The sequence below is a fragment of the Tachysurus fulvidraco genome, chromosome 7 (assembly GCF_022655615.1).
Source record: "Tachysurus fulvidraco isolate hzauxx_2018 chromosome 7, HZAU_PFXX_2.0, whole genome shotgun sequence".
NCBI lineage: Eukaryota > Metazoa > Chordata > Actinopteri > Siluriformes > Bagridae > Tachysurus > Tachysurus fulvidraco.
This window is the reverse complement of record NC_062524.1, coordinates 17,766,216-17,784,848: the sequence shown is the minus strand read 5'-3', so window position 1 is coordinate 17,784,848 and position 18,633 is coordinate 17,766,216. Positions and strand designations below refer to the sequence as shown.

General features: G+C 41.9%; 3 protein-coding genes across 3 annotated transcripts; all 3 read left to right on the top strand.

The window, feature by feature from the left end:
* Positions 1–29: 29 nt before the first annotated feature.
* LOC113660702 lies at positions 30–3,571 on the top strand. Its single transcript, XM_027174405.2, has 4 exons — positions 30–165; positions 1,138–1,241; positions 1,467–1,604; positions 2,543–3,571. Exons 2-4 carry the CDS (start codon positions 1,220–1,222, stop codon positions 3,253–3,255), a joined length of 873 nt encoding a protein of 290 aa, XP_027030206.1. The 5' UTR covers positions 30–165; positions 1,138–1,219; the 3' UTR covers positions 3,256–3,571.
* Positions 3,572–4,081: 510 nt separating this feature from the next.
* On the top strand, positions 4,082–13,101 carry mettl14 (methyltransferase 14, N6-adenosine-methyltransferase subun). The gene is made up of 11 exons (XM_027174404.2): positions 4,082–4,267; positions 9,982–10,070; positions 10,217–10,304; positions 10,385–10,462; positions 10,682–10,769; positions 10,967–11,057; positions 11,269–11,410; positions 11,491–11,583; positions 11,681–11,797; positions 11,947–12,157; positions 12,278–13,101. The coding sequence occupies exons 1-11, from the start codon at positions 4,202–4,204 to the stop codon at positions 12,568–12,570; spliced, it is 1,356 nt and encodes a 451-aa protein (XP_027030205.1). The 5' UTR covers positions 4,082–4,201; the 3' UTR covers positions 12,571–13,101.
* A 973-nt stretch (positions 13,102–14,074) lies between these two features.
* LOC113660684 (zinc finger and BTB domain-containing protein 5) lies at positions 14,075–18,360 on the top strand. Its single transcript, XM_027174370.2, has 3 exons — positions 14,075–14,340; positions 15,060–16,142; positions 17,293–18,360. The coding sequence occupies exons 2-3, from the start codon at positions 15,063–15,065 to the stop codon at positions 18,196–18,198; spliced, it is 1,986 nt and encodes a 661-aa protein (XP_027030171.2). The 5' UTR covers positions 14,075–14,340; positions 15,060–15,062; the 3' UTR covers positions 18,199–18,360.
* The last annotated feature ends 273 nt before the right edge of the window (positions 18,361–18,633 follow it).

Sequence of the window (18,633 nt, the reverse complement as noted above, 5' to 3'; positions counted from 1 at the left end):
CACCGGAGCGACTTCAGCATTCTCCGCGCGCGAGGGGTTTTACCGAGAGCTCGGGCGCGCAGAAAGACTGTTGTTGATGATGAGGATGATGATGATGATACTGACGACTGACGTTGCCTCTGGGTCACGTGATCCTACTCGGCCCACACGTGCGTTAGTATTAATGTAAGTTCTATAATAAAATTAATTCTGTAATAATTCTGTAGTTGGTCAACACTCACGTCCCGGTGGCTACAGTCAGCCTCTGCAGGATAAAAATAGCAGCAAGGCGTTAATGCGACTCAGGATCTGTATATCTGAACATCTGTATATCTTTACATCTGTATATCTGTTTATATGTATATCTTAACATCTGTAAATCTGCATATATATGTATCTGCATATCTGTACATCTGTACATTATTGTAGTTTTGTTGAATTACACGAAGCCTACAAAAGTCCACCTGACTGCAATAAAACAGATATTACTGTATTACTGTATTATACTGACCGTGCCTTCCGTTGTGTTACTAAGGCGAGGGGGGATCACAGAGAGGGGGGCAGACAGACAGAAAGAGAGAGAGACAAAGAGAGAGCGAGACAAAGACAGACAGACAGACAGAGAGACAAAGACAGAGACAGACACAGAGAGAGAATTCTGCGTATTACCGTGACTCGGTTCTGGATCAATGCGTCCATCTGCTGTTAACTCCGCGCAATTACAGTTCCACATTATAGGAAATTTACCAATAGATTGATTCTCTGCTCCACTTGATATCTTGGACTTCCTGACTCTTCAAACTCTTACTATTACCAACCATTCTACTACTAACAGTAATACTAGTAGTGGTCCTAATCCTGCAAATCCTGGGTCCAAATCTTCCTGCTACTTCCACTCGTCTCTTCCTCCTCTTTCTCCTAATACTACTATATCTATTCCTCCCCTATTGCTACTACATCATCTACTCTTTCTCCTCTTCCTCCTTATCCTCTTCCTCACTCTAAAATTCTCTTATCCAGGTCCTGTACAACCTCCTAGATGGATTTATACTTTTCATTCTGTACACATATACTACTATTTTTTTTTCAATTCAAATATGGTTTTAAGGTTTTAAAATGAATTGTGGTCTGATTGTCCTGTTATAATTAATAAACTAGGTTTGTGCGCATGCGCGGCAGTGTGACTTCGCCGTAGAATACTAACGCATGCGCAATGCAAGAAGACTGACGTCATATCAAGATGGCTGCCCACTCTGAGAACAGTAAGTAAAGTTATCTTTGTTTTCTGCTTACTGTGTAGTAGATCAGGTAAAATGCAGACACAATACTTTTTTTGTTGAGTGTTTTGAGACATCAGTGTTTGTGCTATCAGTATTGCTATCTGGTTAGCTTGTTGCTAACGCTACAACAACAACAATAGCCACTTTGGACTGGACTGTATTTGTATCTGCAATGCTGTGTGTATTGAAATCCAGTCTGTAACGCAGGCACAGAGGTGACTCTGATCCTGGACCCAGAGAAGAGCACATATCTGGGTCATGCTCCTCTGTACCAATCAGCTGATGACCCTAACACATACTACCTTGATGAAGCCCTGACTGTGAAAGTGAACTTGTATACCACTGGTGAGTTCAAACTTTTATCATATTCCAAAACATTAATTGCACTACAATCAAAATCCCATGAATAAATAAGTCTTAAGCGTGTGTTTTCATTCTGTATCTAGTTGGTATTCAGTAGCTGTTAATTTGATCTCCATGGATTAAAAGTATGACCACCATGTTGGTCATGTGGAAGCCTAGTGGTTAAGGTGCTTAGTGGTTAAGGTGCTGGACGACCAATCGAAGGGTTGTGAGTTTAATCCCATGTCCACTGGGCTGCCTCTGCTGGGCCCCTGAGCAAGGCCCTTAACCCTCAATTGCTCAGTTTTATAAAATGTATTTACTTTGTGTTTACATTGTGTTTACTGTGTTTACATTGTGTTTACTGTGTGTTTACTTTGCTTACTTTGTGTTTACCTGTTTACATTGTGTTTACTGTGTGTTTACTTTGTGTTTGTTTACATCAGTTGTATAAAATGAGATGAAAATGTAAGTCACTCTGGATAAGTGTGTCTGCTAAATGAGAGAAATGTAAATGTAGATGTTGCAGCTTCACTGGAAGGAAACCTGTTGAAGAACCGGAGTGTCCTGCACAGAGCTCTGACTCTGACTCAACCCCCGCTAAATACCTTTGGGATAAACTGTAACACCGACTGCATTCCAAATTCAACATGTGATCTCACTAATGCGCTTGTAGCTAAGTGATCACAAATCCCTAGAGACACACTCCAACCTCTAGTGGAAATCCTTCCCAGAGGAGAAAAGTGGAAATTATGTCAGCAAAATTTGGAACGAGATGTTCAACAAGCACATGGGTGGGATGGTCAGGTGTCCACAGATTTTGTTCGCATGGTGTAGACATGAGGTGGTTTTTAAGCTTGATTGTAATCTTGTTCGGAAGCATTTAACTGTGCATGTGCTATATTATGGAATATAATGTTGTTGATGTACATCTCTTCTAGTAACCAAGCAAGAGGATACAGTGTATATCCTGGATTCTGCACCCCTGCCCCAAAACGAAACCTTTAACAAAGAGCAAACCCTCTTTCTGATCGATTTAATGCGGCAGCAGCTGGAGGCAGAAGGAGAAAGTGTCCTTCGAGCTTTAAAGGAGCTGAATCCCAGAATAAAGTCGGGTAAAAGCCGGAAAAAACACATGTGGAGGGAGATAACATCTAGACTTTCCAAACACTTTCAGCAAATCTTCCATCCTGATCATGTGGTAAGAACGTGGTATGCTCTTGAGGACGAATACAAAAAAGTGAAAGACGATAATAGAACAACTAAACAAGAAGCCGTGAGCTTCCAGTATTTTAATGAGATGGAAGAGCTGCTGGGTGGGCATCATGATGTGGAGTTTCCTGTTGTTGGCACAGTGAAGGGTGTAGAGGTGCGCAGACCAAAGGCTTTGAATGTGGATTGTGGTAGAGACTCACCCGCGATGGCGCACACAGAGGAGGCTACGCCTGCAGCGACGCCGACAGCTTCAGCGACGTTGACAAGACCACCTCCGTTCAAACGCAAGAGAACCAACAAACACTATTTGGCTCTTCTGGACTTTTTAAAAGAATCTACAGCAGCACGTCAGCGACGCCATGAGGAAACTCTGGCCCAGATGAAATCTGCGCAGGATGGGTTTGAGGCATTAATGAACAGATTCCTGGACAAACTTTGACCTTCTCTCTGTCCCTCCCTAAAATTGACTTCTTTCCTTGCTTATTTCTTACAAACACTGTAAAATGTTACTAACATAGCATAAAAAAAATATTTTATACTGATTTAGGGTTTATTTTTCTTACCTACTGACATAACCTTTGATTTCCTGAAGATATTCCCAAAACCTGAAGTAATAACGTTTACAAACTCGTATTTCTTTTCGATGACGATTTGTTTCCTTGTGCCGAAGCATTATTGCTGTTTTTTTATTTACTTCTTTGCAACTGCAAATGATTTGTGTCATAAAAACGAAATAAAACCTTAAGCACTCCAAATGAATGAAATACACGTGAAACACAACTTGAAACGTTTTATGATAAAACTATGTTCACACCCTGCAACGAACACTTTACGATTTTACTTTTGGGTAAAAGTTTACAGAATGTATTTTGAAATTTTATTTTATTTTTATTAAATTTTATTTTGTTTTTTTTAATTGTTTCAATAACAAATGATAACAAAGTGCAATGCCCTAATATTAAAATCTTATTATAGTAACATAAAAAATAATTACAAAAATACAAATAAAAGGTATCGAGCAATATAAATAATTTAGAAAAGAGGAATTAAATGAACAGCCTTGTGAAAGTCCACAGTTTTGTCCAAAGTTCTTTTTTTTTAAAGTTTCAAAATAACTTTTCATTTCCATCTTAAAATGTTTGGGTTTCTTTTCGGACCACCTTACATTTATGGACATGAAACTTTTCTAAATAAAATTAAAACTGCTATAGAGCCATCCTCGGATTTTAGTAGGTGTCTGATTGCGTTATCAGGCGTCGACTTATTGAAGCCGGCGCCAACGATGACGCGAATCACATGCGACCGCTGCGTGTTGGTTTGGAATGGGCTTGTTTTTACATTTTCCTTGCGATATAAACCGTTTTTTTCTGCACTAAACCCACGAAATGGACAGTCGGCTGCAGGAAATCCGCGAGAAACAGAAGCTAAGACGACAGCTTCTTGCACAGCAGGTGAAGATTTAAAATAAGTGATTAGCGGCAAGTTTTTTCCTTATTGTTGTTAGCAGCATTGTTAGCCGGTTAGCTAATAATGTTCGGCATGCGGTGTTTATAAAGAGATACCGGAGATTTCCTTTACTCTGTTTCTAGCAATAATCTCAAATACACGATGCACAATAACATCCGTAATGTCTTTCCCTGCACAATACACACACTTTGTGTTTACATCGTGATTACTTTGTTTACTGTGTGTTTATATTGTTTATTTTGTGTTTACTTTGGGTTTATTTTGTGTTAACTTTGTTTACATTGTGTTTACTTCGTTTACATTGTTTATTTTGTGTTTACTTTTTACATTTTGTTTACATTGTGTTTACATTGTTTACTGTGTTTACATTGTGTTTACTTTAACATTTGTTTACTTGTTAGGGCCCGAGCACCGATGGTGCGAAGCCTTATTGTTTTTGCTCGGGTTTATTAATTCAATTCAATTCAAGTTTATTGGTATAGCGCTTTTTTACAATAGACATTGTCTCAAAGCAGCTTTACAGAACATAAACATAGAGCAGAAGGTAAACATAATTAATGATAAAGGAAATAACGAATAATAAAAGAAATAAGAATTAACAGAATAAAAATTCTAGATTATTATTAGATATATAGTTCACAATGTGTATGTATTTATTTATTCCCCTATGAGCAAGTCTGAGGTGACTCAGGCAGCAGTGGCAAGGAAAAACTCCCTTAAATTGGTAAAGGAAGAAACTTTGAGAGGAACCGGACTCAAGGGGGAACCCATCCTCATATGGGTGACACTGGGGTGTGATTTGTAATATACAGTCAGTTAAATGTTGTATTGGTGTAAGGATCACGGACTTCGGATCTCTTTAGTATCACAGAGTCTGACTGGTGATGTCTCAGGATTCTTAGAGTCGGCCTCGGCTCAGTGGACGTCCAAAGGCTTCGTCCCACAGAGAACGTTGGGAGCTGGTACAGTGTCTGGATGCCTCAGGATGGGTACAATGAGAGAAGCAGTGGAAAGGATTAACATATCTGCTGTTCATAAAAATGTGCAGGTCTGATGTACTAGTGCATGATACGATAGGATGTATTATGTGTACGCCTGACTAAAGAGATGAGTTTTTAATCTACGTTTAAACTGGGAAAGTGTGTCTGAGCCCCGAACACTATCAGGAAGACTATTCCAAAGTTTGGGAGCTAAATAAGAAAATGCTCTACCACCTTTAGTAGACTTAGATATTCTGGGAACTGACAGAAGTCCTGAGTTTTGTGACCTCAGAGAGCGTGAAGGATTGTAACGTGTTAGCAGACTAGTTAGATACATGGGAGCTAAAACATTAAGAGCCTTGTACGTAAGTAGCAGCAGTTTGTAATCAATTCTAAGCTTAACAGGTAGCCAGTGTAGAGATGATAAAATTGGGGTTATATGGTCATATTTTCTTGTCCTAGTGAGAACTCTGGCAGCTGCATTTTGGACTAACTGTAACCTATTTATTAAAGATGCAGGACAACCACCTAGTAACGCACTACAATAGTCCAGTCTAGAGGTCATGAATGCATGAACTAGCTTCTCAGCATCAGATACAGACAGGATGTTTCTCAAGTTGGCAATGTTTCTAAGGTGGAAGAAGGCTGTTTTGGTAGTATGAGCGATATGATTTTTAAAAGACAAGTTGCTGTCTAATATAACACCCAGGTCTTTCACTGTTGAGCTACTAGTAACAGTACATCCCTCTAAATGGAAGTTAAATTGTGAGAGTTTCTGTGCACTGGTTTTTGGACCTATGAGTAGTATTTCTGTCTTATCGGAGTTTAACAGTAGAAAGTTGCAGCTCATCCAGTCTTTTATCTCTCTAATGCATTGAGTTAATTTGGACATTGTGGCTATTTCATCTGGTTTTGATGCGATATATAACTGTGTGTCATCAGCATAACAATGGAAACTAATCCCATGTCTTGAGGGACCCCAAAATTAACTGGTAATAAACTGGAGGATTCGCCATTTAATTCTACAAAATGGTATCGGTCAGACAGGCAGGATCTAAACCAACTTAAATCCTGACCATGAATACCTGTGTAATTTTGTAAGTGATCTAGAAGAATGTTGTGGTCTATAGTGTCAAATGCAGCACTAAGGTCAAGTAGAACTAATAGTGACATACAGTCTTGGTACGAAGCTAAGAAAAAGTCGTTTGTAACTTTAACAAGTGCAGTTTCTGTGCTATGATGGGGCCTGAAACCTGAAACCTCTTCAAGGATGTTGCTCTCCTGTAGGAATTAGCTCAGTTGAACAGACACAACCTTTTCAAGTATTTTAGACATAAATGGAAGGTGTGAGATAGGTCTGTAATTTGATAGTTCATTAGGATCTAAGTTTGGTTTTTTGATGAGTGGCCTAATAACTGCCAACTTAAAAGACTTCAGGATGTAACCTAAAGATAACGAGGAGTTAATGATATTAAGAAGAGGCTCACCAGCTTTATGTAACACTTCTTTCAGTAGTTTAGTTGGGATGGGGTCTAGTGAACATGTTGTTGATTTAGCTGTAGTAATAAGTTTAACTCTTCCTGTCCTGTACTTGTAAAGCTGTGTAAAGCCTTAGGTGAGATTGTGTCACTGGTTGCTCTCATACGTTGAGCGTCACCTATTTTATTCCAGATACTTTCGATTTTATCAGTGAAGAATCTCATAAAGTCCTCACTACTGAAATGTGATGGAATAGTGTGTTCAGATTTCTGTTTTTTTGTTAATCTAGCCACTGTGCTAAATAAAAACCTGGGGTTGTTCTGGTTATTTTCTATGAGTTTGCTCAGGTGCTCTGCCCTAGCTGCTTTTAGAGCCTGTCTATAGCTGGACATACTGTCCTTATACGCAATTCTAAAAACCTCTAATTTAGTTTTTCTCCATTTCCTTTAGGGTTCTTCTGAGGTGTGAGTAGACTATTATACCTGTGCAAGGTTTATCTCTAACTTCTGTTCTGACTGGGGCAGTATGTGCTAGTGATATAGCCATGGTAGTCAAGTGTTTTTAGGTACTCTAAAGACCAGGTTTTTAATCTGTATTGGTGGTCGGATAAGGTTCCGATGATACTGTGAGACATAGTACTGTCTAAGGTAGTGTGTACATTATGAGATAATGGTCTGTGATGTCATCACTTTGATGTATGATATCTATATCAGTGACATCTATTCTGTGTGATATTATTAAATCTAGTGTGTGGTTACGTCGATGAGTTGCACTAGTGATGTTTTGTTTGAGTGCATGTGCGATAGTGTAACATTAAGGATGAGCACTTCAAAAGAACTAAATCTATGCTGTTTCTATAGGGTGAGCTATGTGTGCATTTTTTGTGTCAATGTGCTGAGGTGAAGGATGGCTATTGAAATTTAAATTTAAAGAGTAGTTTACCAGTCAGAAGGTGTTCAGCGCCCTGGAGATGTGGTCCGAGAGGATCTCCGCTCCAACTCTGCTGGGGTGCAGGCCGTCAGCACGGAATAGCCTAGGACGCTCCCAGAAAACATTCCAATTATCGATAAAGAGTAGTTTCTGAGCCTGACACCATGACTGTAACCATTCATTTAAAGCAAAAAGTCTACTGAACCTTTCAATTCCTCGCTGGTTCGTTGGAAGCGGTCCAGACACGATGATCCTCGTCGTGGGCGCTGTGCTGCGAACCGTCTCCACCAGGGTGTTGAAGTCCCTCTTCAGGATCTCCGACTGCCTCAGGCTGGTGTCGTTCGAGCCGACATGAAGAACCACAGCTCTGGTGTTTCTGCTCACGACTCTAGGTACCTGTGCAGAGACATCGAGAACACGAGCACCAGGCAAGCAGTGAGTGCGAGCCTTACCTTTAGCCACCGTAGCACGGACGTGGCGGGCGATGGAGTCTCCGATGATCACGTTGTCGCAGTCCGTCTCGCGAAGGGGGGCGAAGCGGTTCCGTGTGGGGATCTCGAAGACCGGCGGTGGTGGAGGGGGAGAGGTCCTCGGCCGGGGACCAGCACGCGTCCTCCGCTGCTGCACCCAGGGCCCGCGGTGCCCTGGCGCCGGAAGGAACAGCTCCTGGCCAGGCCACTTCATGGGTGTGTTGGGCCTGGACAGAGAAACACGCGGGGTAGAGGTGGAGGGAGTGGTAATTACATCCCGGGAGTTTACCTGAGACAGGTGAGCAACCTACCGGGGAGCTCTGTAGCACCCCCTGTAATGCAAAAACAAACATTTGTGCACAGATCGGGCAATTATGTACGCACATGTACGAGAGTTGGTACGCATATAGATCTCATCGACTCGAACAACTTTCGCGCTCTAAACTATGAGCTCTGCCCAACAGGAAATCGGCCATTTTGGATTATTTCATAATTGCATACGGTGAACTTGTAAGTAGTCCTCCTATGGAATTCATGCGATTGACATCATGGTGAACATGATGCCGGGACATTGCCCTCTAAATTCCGAAGGGGTTATTGATATCTCGAACGGTGTTGCGATGGCGAGGCGACGAAGAGAAACAGGAAATGTCTAATATCTAAAGCAAAAAATGTCTTATTGGGATGACACGCGGTGTGTATGTTCGGCCAAGGATTCCGATCGCATCAATGTGCCTATTGTGAATCTCGGACATAGCGCCACCAACAGGCGCCAGGAAGTGTGTCAGTCACAACAGTTGCATGTGGTGAACTTTTAAATACTCCTCCTAGGACATTCATGTGATTGACACCAAATGTGGTGAAAATGATGCCGAGACGTTGCACTTGATAAATTGCGAAGGGATTTTTGATATCTCGAACGGTGCTGCCATGGTGAGGCGACTAATTTATGGCGCATTCAAAGAAACAGGAAGTGTTTTCTATCTAAGGCAAAAAATGTCTTATTGGGATTACATGTGGTGTGTATGCTCGGCCAAGGATTCTGATCACATCGATGTGCTTATTGTGAGTCTCGGGTATAGCGCCACCAACAGGCCCCAGGAATTGTGTCAGTCGTAAAGGTGGATTTTTTCACAGTTGCATGCAATGAACTTTTAAATAGTCCTCCTAGAGGATTCATGCGATTGAATCTAATGCGAAATTGCAAACGGATTTTTGATATCTCAAACACCGTTGCCATGGTATCGTGTCAAAGTTTACTTTTATTTCAGACATATTTAAGGCTTTTGGCGTGCTTAGATTAACTTGAAATTTGACACGTACATCACATTTGGCGGCTGTTAAGTGTGGACAAAAAGGTCAGACAAAGGTGTCTCTTAATTGGCTCACTAGCGCCCCTGTTTGTCTAAAATGTGGGGTTTCATTTACCTACAGTCCCCAAATGGGTCAGTAACAACATAAAATAGTCCACTTAAATTTACCCACTTGATGCACTTGCCCACCATGCATTGTTTTCTGGGAGGCACCGTATAGCGATTAAAAAAAAAAAGGTGCGAGGGCCCGCCATCGCTGCTTGCAGCTATATTTTACATTGTGTTTACTTGGTGTTTACATTGAGTTATTGTGTTTACTGTGTGTTTACCTGTTTACATTGTGTTTACTTGGTGAAATACTAATGTAACTATTCTAGTAAGAAATTCTTAAGCTTTCTATGCTGTTAATAAGATTATATTATAGATGATATTATTAAAGAGTAAATCAACCTCAGATTATTAATATTGTTCAAGTAATGAAGCTTAATTGATTTTTTTTTATTATTATGTTTTACTTTTTGTGCAGCTGGGAGCAGAAAGTGCGGACGCTATCGGCGCCGTTCTCAACAGCAAACAGGAGCAAAAAGAGATCGAGGAGACCAGAGAGACATGCAGGTGCTGAAATCAAATTTGTTTAGTAGTCTTAAGTTATGTAGATCCCTTTTCAGGTATGCTGTTGCTATAGAAACAATAAAGCATTAGAAGCCAATAGTAATTTAGATATAATACAAACTTTTCCTTTCGGTTTTGTTGCTCCGCAGGTCGTCGTTTGACACTACGGCGTCCGGCTCCAAGAGGAAATGCCAGAACGAGGGAGAGGACGCAGACGAAGATGTTGAGGAGCAGAGGGTGAGTTACTGATCTGAGACCAGGTGAAAGTGTGCGATTGAGAACACCATGGTAATGGCTGTGTCGCGGTTGTGTCACAGGAGGACTCGGAGCCTCAACAGCAGGAGGACAGCGGCCCGTTTGAAGAGGTCTACAAGGACTCCAGCACGTTTCTGAAGGTAGGGTTAAAATTATACTCACCGTGAATAATAATACAGGATACTGAAATATTGAAACACATGCAATTCTTATGGATTGTTGTCTACTATAACTTGCATATCTGCATATTTCTTGCCTGCTGGTTCTTGTTTTAAAAAAAATTTGTAGAAGAAGGTGTAGATTTCTCTTTCTCTCCCAAGCAGCTCTAATTCTTTTCTTTATTTCTTGAAACGGATTAGGGGACACAGAGTCTGAACCCTCATAACGATTACTGCCAGCATTTTGTGGACACGGGCCACCGACCGCAGAACTTCATCAGAGATGTGGGTGAGTGTCTTCTGCTGTTACTGCTTAACAGTGAGAGAACTAGAACTCAAGAAAACTTGGTGATGGTATGCAAGATAATTAGGCACATTTGATTTTTTTCTTTTTAAAGAAAAGTAACAGGTTGTGTGTGTGTAATTTTTTTAATTTTTTATTATTAATATTTTAATTAATTATTTTTTGCCTTTTTCGTCTTGCAGGATTGGCTGACCGATTCGAGGAGTACCCCAAACTTCGAGAGCTCATCCGGCTCAAAGACGAGCTCATCTCTACTACAAACACACCACCCATGTGAGATATATAAAAATAACACGAGATCCATCATCAGATAACAAAAACTCGGCCATGTTGGAGATTTGATCGTACATAACTCCGTTGATTTATGTATTCATTCCTTTTTGCTGTGTCTTTTGCTGCCTTCTCAGCCAGGTCATCTTGGTTAAATAAAGGTTACTCACTAACTAATATCGCATATTCTGGGTGTGTGTTGGTATGTTGTCAGGTACCTGCAGGCTGATCCGGAGAACTTTGACCTGCGCGACCTAAAGTGTAAATTTGACGTGATTCTGCTGGAACCTCCTTTAGAAGAGTATTACAGAGAGTCAGGCATCATCGCCAGCGAACGCTTCTGGACCTGGGACGACGTGAGTGACACCCGAGCTGCAAGCAGGAGCTTCAGACGAGCACACTACAGTGTCACTCAGGTTTTATCTGTCTGTCATAGATCATGAAGCTGGAGATCGACGAGATTTCGGCTCTGCGTTCTTTCGTCTTTCTCTGGTGCGGCTCAGGAGAAGGGCTAGATCTCGGCAGGATGGTAAGATGCCATTTTGGAATGTTATTTTAGACGTCTGTTATTTTTATTTTTCAGATTTATTAGTTAGTAGAGATTAATCAACCCGGGTGTTCCACAGTGTTTGAGGAAATGGGGGTTCAGGAGATGTGAGGACATCTGCTGGATCAAGACCAACAAGAACAACCCGGGAAAGACCAAAACTCTGGACCCCAAAGCAGTGTTCCAGAGGACGAAGGTGAGGGAGAGGAAACGTGTTCGCTTTTTCAATTGTGCATGGTTGGATAGTGAAATACTTCAGTTGTCAATAAAGTGTGTGTTCCATGAGTGTTTGAGTTCTTTTCTGCTAAAATCAGTCTGAACAATGTGCGTCTGTGTGTGTTTCAGGAGCACTGCCTGATGGGTATTAAGGGCACGGTGCGGCGCAGCACCGACGGTGACTTCATCCACGCCAACGTGGACATTGATCTGATCATCACAGAGGAGCCGGAGATGGGCAACATCGAGAAGCCTGTGGAGATTTTCCACATCATCGAGCACTTCTGCCTTGGACTCAGACGCCTTCATCTGTTCGGCAGAGACAGTACCATCAGGCCAGGTTTAACACATGCGCACACAGTTTTTTCTGTTCAAGCTGTTGTCAGAATTTCTCCTATGCTTAATGAATTTGATGTTTTATTTCCTCTGTGTGTGTGCTTGTGTGTGTCCTGATTTCCAGGCTGGTTAACTGTCGGACCCACGCTGACCAACAGCAACTTCAATGCCGAAGCCTACTCCTCCCACTTCTCCAACTCCCACCTTTCCGGCTGCACAGAGGACATTGAAAGGCTCCGCCCCAAATCTCCGCCCCCAAAGCCCGAGGGGTGCAGGGGGGCTCCAAGAGGGGGTCGAGGCGGAGTGGCAGGGGGGCGGGGTGAACGTGGCCGAGACAGGAACCGACCCAACTTTCGTGGGGAGCGGGGAGGGTTCAGGGGGCGTGGGGCACCTCACCGTGGGTTTCCTCCCAGATAAATTCTTTTTTTTTTAGTGAGTTTAAAATTCACAAATTGTTTTTTAAATAAAAATCATGGCACATAGCTGATATATATTTTTAACTGATCGACGTATTATTGCCACCACCCTCTTTTTTTTTCTTTTCTTTTTTTTTTTTTCTTCTTCTTCTTCCAGATCATACGGTAAATATGACACAGATTGTATTTTATTTTCCCACATCTTTGGTTTTAAGAAGTAAAATAAGGACTTTTTGCTGCTGTTGGATCTGATTTTATAAGTCTTAGAAAAAAAAAGAAGAAAAGTCATGTATGCTTCATTTCTGCTCAGGAATTAGCGTTGGGTCTGAGAGAAATATTAAAGCCCCTGCGATCAGACATCATGTGCATAAAAGACTGTCTTCTTTCATCTATTTCTCTATAAAACGACTTTTAAAAGTGTTTATTTTTATGAACATAAATTTACTGCTTTTCTTTCTGGATATCAGTCGATGTGCCTGTAAGATGTTGAACTTGTCATTCCTTGTGGTAATAAATATACCCATTTTGCATAGTTCTTGTCTCTGTGCACATGGTGAGTAAGTTACAGTAAATTTCCTACCCAGTTTGGGTTAATAGCCCAATCAAGCATGCTGGGTCAACATCCGAACCCAACCTGCTGAGGTAACTGATTTGACTGTTACCTCAAATCAACTCCAATGAACTCAAATAGCTACTCTATACAACCACGATGAGCAGAAAAGCATCACAAAACATGTCAGCTTGATTTAGGTAGACTGCAACAGCTGAATCACACAAGTCCAATTCTGTCAACCAAGACCTGGAATCTGAGGCTACCGTGTCCACACAAACTGGACAGCTGAAGACTGGAAACACCTCGTCTGAGCTTTTCTACCTATATCTAACTGGTGAAAGTGACTGCTGATTTAAACAGACCTATTGCTTAGATATGATCTAAATCAGCTCATTGTTGTGGATTAAGATAGTAAAATTTGTAGGAAGATGGTCTGGTAACAATGACTGGTTAACAGGGAGAATTACAGGTGAGAGTATGATGCATCTAGCAGAAGAATCGAATGATTACGATTGAATCACAACAATGAATCCTAACAATCAGCTCGGCTCTCAAAAAGAGCCGACTCTTTCGCCTGTCATAATTTGTCTTTGCCTGTGTCTTCTTTGTTCAATAAAATCTTACCCTACCTTTTGATTAACACAATAACAATATACTTTGCAATATATATATATATATATATATATATATATATATATATATATATATATATATATATATATATATATATATGTGTGTGTGTGTGTGTGTTTGTATTTATTTACATGTATTTAATGAATATAGAGATATTTAAGATAAAATTACATTTAAAATAATGTGCACTTAACTTGTAATTCATGAATACGCCTGTACTTTTCTGCCTGTGTGATTAAATGTCCTGTAAATCCGTAAACAGAAAGAATTGATTATTCAAACAGAAAGGTTCTCTAAATTTTCGATTCGGCTCGCTCATAAGATCCGATTCAAAGAGTCGATTTATAAGCTAAAACGATAAACGGCTTGTAGCTACCTGGCTAACTGTTAGCGCGAGATGGGATGTCTGTTAAATCGGCATGACATCAATTATTCAAAAGCATTTATTTGTGAATATTATCGGCTGGTTTGGGTTTGTTTTTGTACTGACTGATGATCCGACAAGTTCATTAGATGGCAGGCTAACTAATGTCGGCTAACTAGCTAGCTACACCGACTTGGTTGCTGTGAGGTAAACCAAATAAGGTAAACATGTTTTGCTTTAGAGCTAGATTTTGTATAAATAAGGAACATAACATGCATTTTAGCTAGGCTAGCTGTGTAGGACAGGTCGGTTAGCTAGCTAACTTAACTAGCTCATGTTGTAGAACAGGTTGCTAGGTAACCTGCTGTCGGCTAGTCATTTAGCCTGGGTGCTAATTTTACCTAAAAACCTGAGGAAAAAAATATGTATAATATTTAATGTATGTGTATATATGTGTGTGTGTATGTATGTATGTATGTATATATATATATATATATATATATATATATATATATATATATATAATAAATATTAATATAAATATTGCTTGAGCATTGATAGTTTGACTTGAAATATAAAATGGGAGTCAATAATTTTTTATGCTAATTTAGACTTAGCAAGCATGAATGTCTTCTGTCTTGAATCTTTACACAGATGACTTTATTCAGACCTGAAGGAGCTAAAACCTAAAAGTGTTAAGGTGTTAATGGTCACAGGGACCACTTCCATGTCTTTATTTTCTTCAATTGAAGTGTTTTATGCCTTCATGATATTCTGATACCACAGGCCATTATTTTTTCTTTTTCTAAAATTTGGTGGACTCTGAAATACCGGCGGAACTGATCGGGAACTGTTCCTAATTCGTTCCTAATTTTTTAAAAATAAAACTGCATAAAATTCTGATTATATCTGAACAGAATCTGTCTTTTGTCTTCCACAGATCATGGATTTCCCAGGACACTTTGAGCAGATCTTCCAGCAGCTGAACTACCAGCGTGTCCACGGGCAGCTGTGTGACTGTGTGATTGTGGTGGGCAGCCGGCATTTCAAAGCTCACCGCGCTGTCTTGGCCGCAGTCAGCACGCACTTCCGTGCGCTGTTTTGTGTCTCTGAGGGTGATGGCAACGTGAGTGTAATCCGTCTGGATTCAGAGGTGGTGACAGCTGAGGCGTTCTCGGTGCTCGTGGACATGATGTACACGTCCACGCTGACGCTGGGAGAGAGCAATGTAATGGATGTGTTATTGGCCGCATCTCATTTGCATTTAAATATCGTAGTGAAGGCTTGTAAGCATTATCTAAACACACGGACTTTGCCTAAGTCACCTCTTAGCGAGCGCGGGAGTCAGCGTGTTGAGCAACAGCAGCTGAATAATAACTCTAACTCGCACCTCCAACGCTCGTTCCTCCTGCAGCAGCTCGGGTTAAGCGTAGTTAGCTCCGCCCTTAATGAAGAAACTGAGGAAGAAGGGCACGCAGCCAGTCGAGGGGCAGGGGCAGTTTCAGCTAGCGGACTGTTACACCAGCGGGAGTCTTTCACCCCACAGCGACGCTTGCAGAAGCGCAGGCAGAACTTTTCTCTGATTCGGTCGGAGGCAGAGAACCCGCGACAAAGACAACACCTCCCTTCACAAGGCCAGGGGATCGTGGATGATTGTGGAGAGGGAGGAGCTGTAGGGGAGGAACTTCTTTCCCCAGACTCACGTAGCAAAACCATCGATGAGGATTCCAAAATGGACGTAGTGGTGATCGGAGGGGATGAGAGAGAAGACTACAGAAGGGCAACAGCACATGAGGACGTACAGCTGCCCAGCCAATCAGACGGTGGCAGAGGGAGCAGGGTGGAGCCTCTTCTGCTGCCGCACAAGGACGAATATCCAGAGGGTGATGGTGTTCAAGTGAAAGGTGGAGGTGAGGGCGAAGCAGCACGTATGCAGGTGATGGTAAAGAGCGAGCCAATCAGCTCGCCTGAAGGAGCTGACGAGACCAGTGATGTCATGTCGCAGGCTGAGGGCAGTGACCAGGTAAGTGTTAAGTGTAACACACTGAACATATCTTCATCTTCCACCACAGTGTTTATCCACAACTGATCACTGAACCCTTAAAAGCAAGCACAAAATATTACATGATATGCCTCTTACATTTTCTGCTGTCTCAAAGAATTTAGAGACAAATACACATTACGGAATAAAGTACATTTCTAAATCTCTGTGTCCATGATTGTCACCATTTGACTGAATTCAGGAGGTTGGTCTCATTAAACACTTAATCCCGCCGAAAAAAATTTCAATTTTCTGCTTCTTTTCTGCAATTTTTTTCTTATTTTTTCATTCTTTATGTTCCCCTTTTGTTCTTTTATCCCCAGCACCCAGTCTTCACTTCACTGTTTTTAAGAAGTAATGAACTTTGTGCCTACAGACAGTAGAACACAAATCTCAGCATTGTCTTATCACACAACTCATCACTGTTCGTGCTTCTGTCAGTGATGAAGTAAGAAATGTCACACGTTCCACATTCACCAAGCAAGGAAACCGCGTCTAGTTAGTAGCGTTTAAGTCATTTTAGATCTTTGGTCTCGCTGACGAACGTAACCTAAATAAAAGCCTCACAATTAGTTTTTTTTAATCACCTTTTAAGCCCCAGTGAAAACCATTACACAGGGATATGAAACAACTACATCAAGACACCAGAGGTTTTGCTTTAAGCATCATCAAACATACTGACCCTCAAGTTGTGCTCTAACAAACTCTGCTCTTCACGGTATGCAGAATCTCACACCGGCAGGACAGTACAGAAGTATGGTGTCTCTCGGGGCGAAAACGGAAGTGTGAAGATACACGCGCTTCTTTAGAGACTTCTCAGACGATGTGTTTATTTACACGTTGCTTAGGTTAAGTTTGCACAAACGCTAGAGGAATGAGTCTGATTGCATTTTGTACACCGAGGCAGAGAAGTATCATACATCACGTACTAGAACACAAGGCACAAGACATGCTTGCTTTTAAGGGTTTCGTACAACGTGATCAGCAACGGGTCCATTCACTTGTCATGCATTCAGGTCCAATAAACCTTTTTATCTCTAACAGAAATTTCACAAGTGAACATCTTTCAGGCTTGAATTCGGTGTTTTGTTTTTTTGGTGTTTTGTGTGTGATTGTTGTTCTGCCTGATCAGGTGGAGGCCGTGGGAGAGAAGCTGGAACTGAGTCCTGAAGGCAGCGAGCACAGCTTCAGTGACCCTCAGCCCAGCTCCGACATCCTGATCTCAGAAATCAAGGGACCGGTCATGGAAGGGGAAAGACTGGGCGATACAGGAGGAGGTCTAGAGAGCCGGAGAGAAAGAGGAGGGGGTCTCCTGAGCCCGATGAGCTTCGACCGTGTCTCTGTCTCAAATACCACCACCGGGGAGTGCACACTGGACCACGAGCCCCCTCGCTTCCTGTTCGGCTCCGAATCATCCTCTTCTATGCACCTCCCTCCGTCTCAGAACCTCCTCTGTCGGGAGGCACAGGATTTTTCGAGCATGCGCGCTGACACACTTCTGCTTCAGCCCATGCTGGATTCGATCGCGTCGTCCTCTTCAGAGCAGCTGGCGATGGAGTTTCAGAGGAACATTTGCGGGGGCGGGGCATATAGATTTCCGTCTTATCGACGCATCGCACCGAAAGCTGCAGCTGCAGCTGCTTTGATGCAGGACGCTGCTTCCTCTTCCTCCTCATCGTCGTCCATGCTTGTAAACGGTGCTAATTTTGACGCTTCTAGCCAACGAGGCAGCAACTCGAATCCTCTCCCACAGTTGACCCGCGCCTCAGCCGACGTGCTCTCCAAGTGTAAGAAGGCACTTTCTGAGCATAACGTGCTGGTGGTGGAAGGAGCACGCAAGTACGCCTGTAAAATCTGCTGTAAAACCTTCCTGACATTAACAGACTGCAAGAAGCACATCCGGGTTCACACGGGCGAGAAACCTTACGCTTGCCTGAAGTGCGGCAAGCGTTTTAGCCAATCCAGCCACCTGTACAAACACTCCAAAACAACCTGCCTCCGGTGGCAGAACAACACCATGTCGACCGGACTGCTTTAGATCCAACACATATTTGTGAATATTAAACACACCCTGGAGAATCAGCCTTGAAAATACACCTGTGTGTGATGCAGCCTGGAACACACACGGAATTAGATATTACACTACTGTTATCAATAATCCTTCACAAGCGATGGCATTAAAGATGACGTGTGATTTTTACATGTATGTTGAATTTTGGAAGAACTGGCAACCTCACACTCAGCGTTGATAACCGGATAGATGTGCGATCTACTGTGACGATGTCCCTCCCTCCCACCCTTCCTTCTTCCTTGTTCTTCCTTGTTCTTCCTTTCATCACCTATCTTTTTTTTTCTTCTTCTTCTTTCCATTTCCTTCCTTCCTCCCTTTCTCCCTCCTTTCCTTCCAGCCCTCATTTTTTTCTTTCCCTAAATTTTCTTTACAGAGTTGATTAATTGTCTATAACAGCAGCTC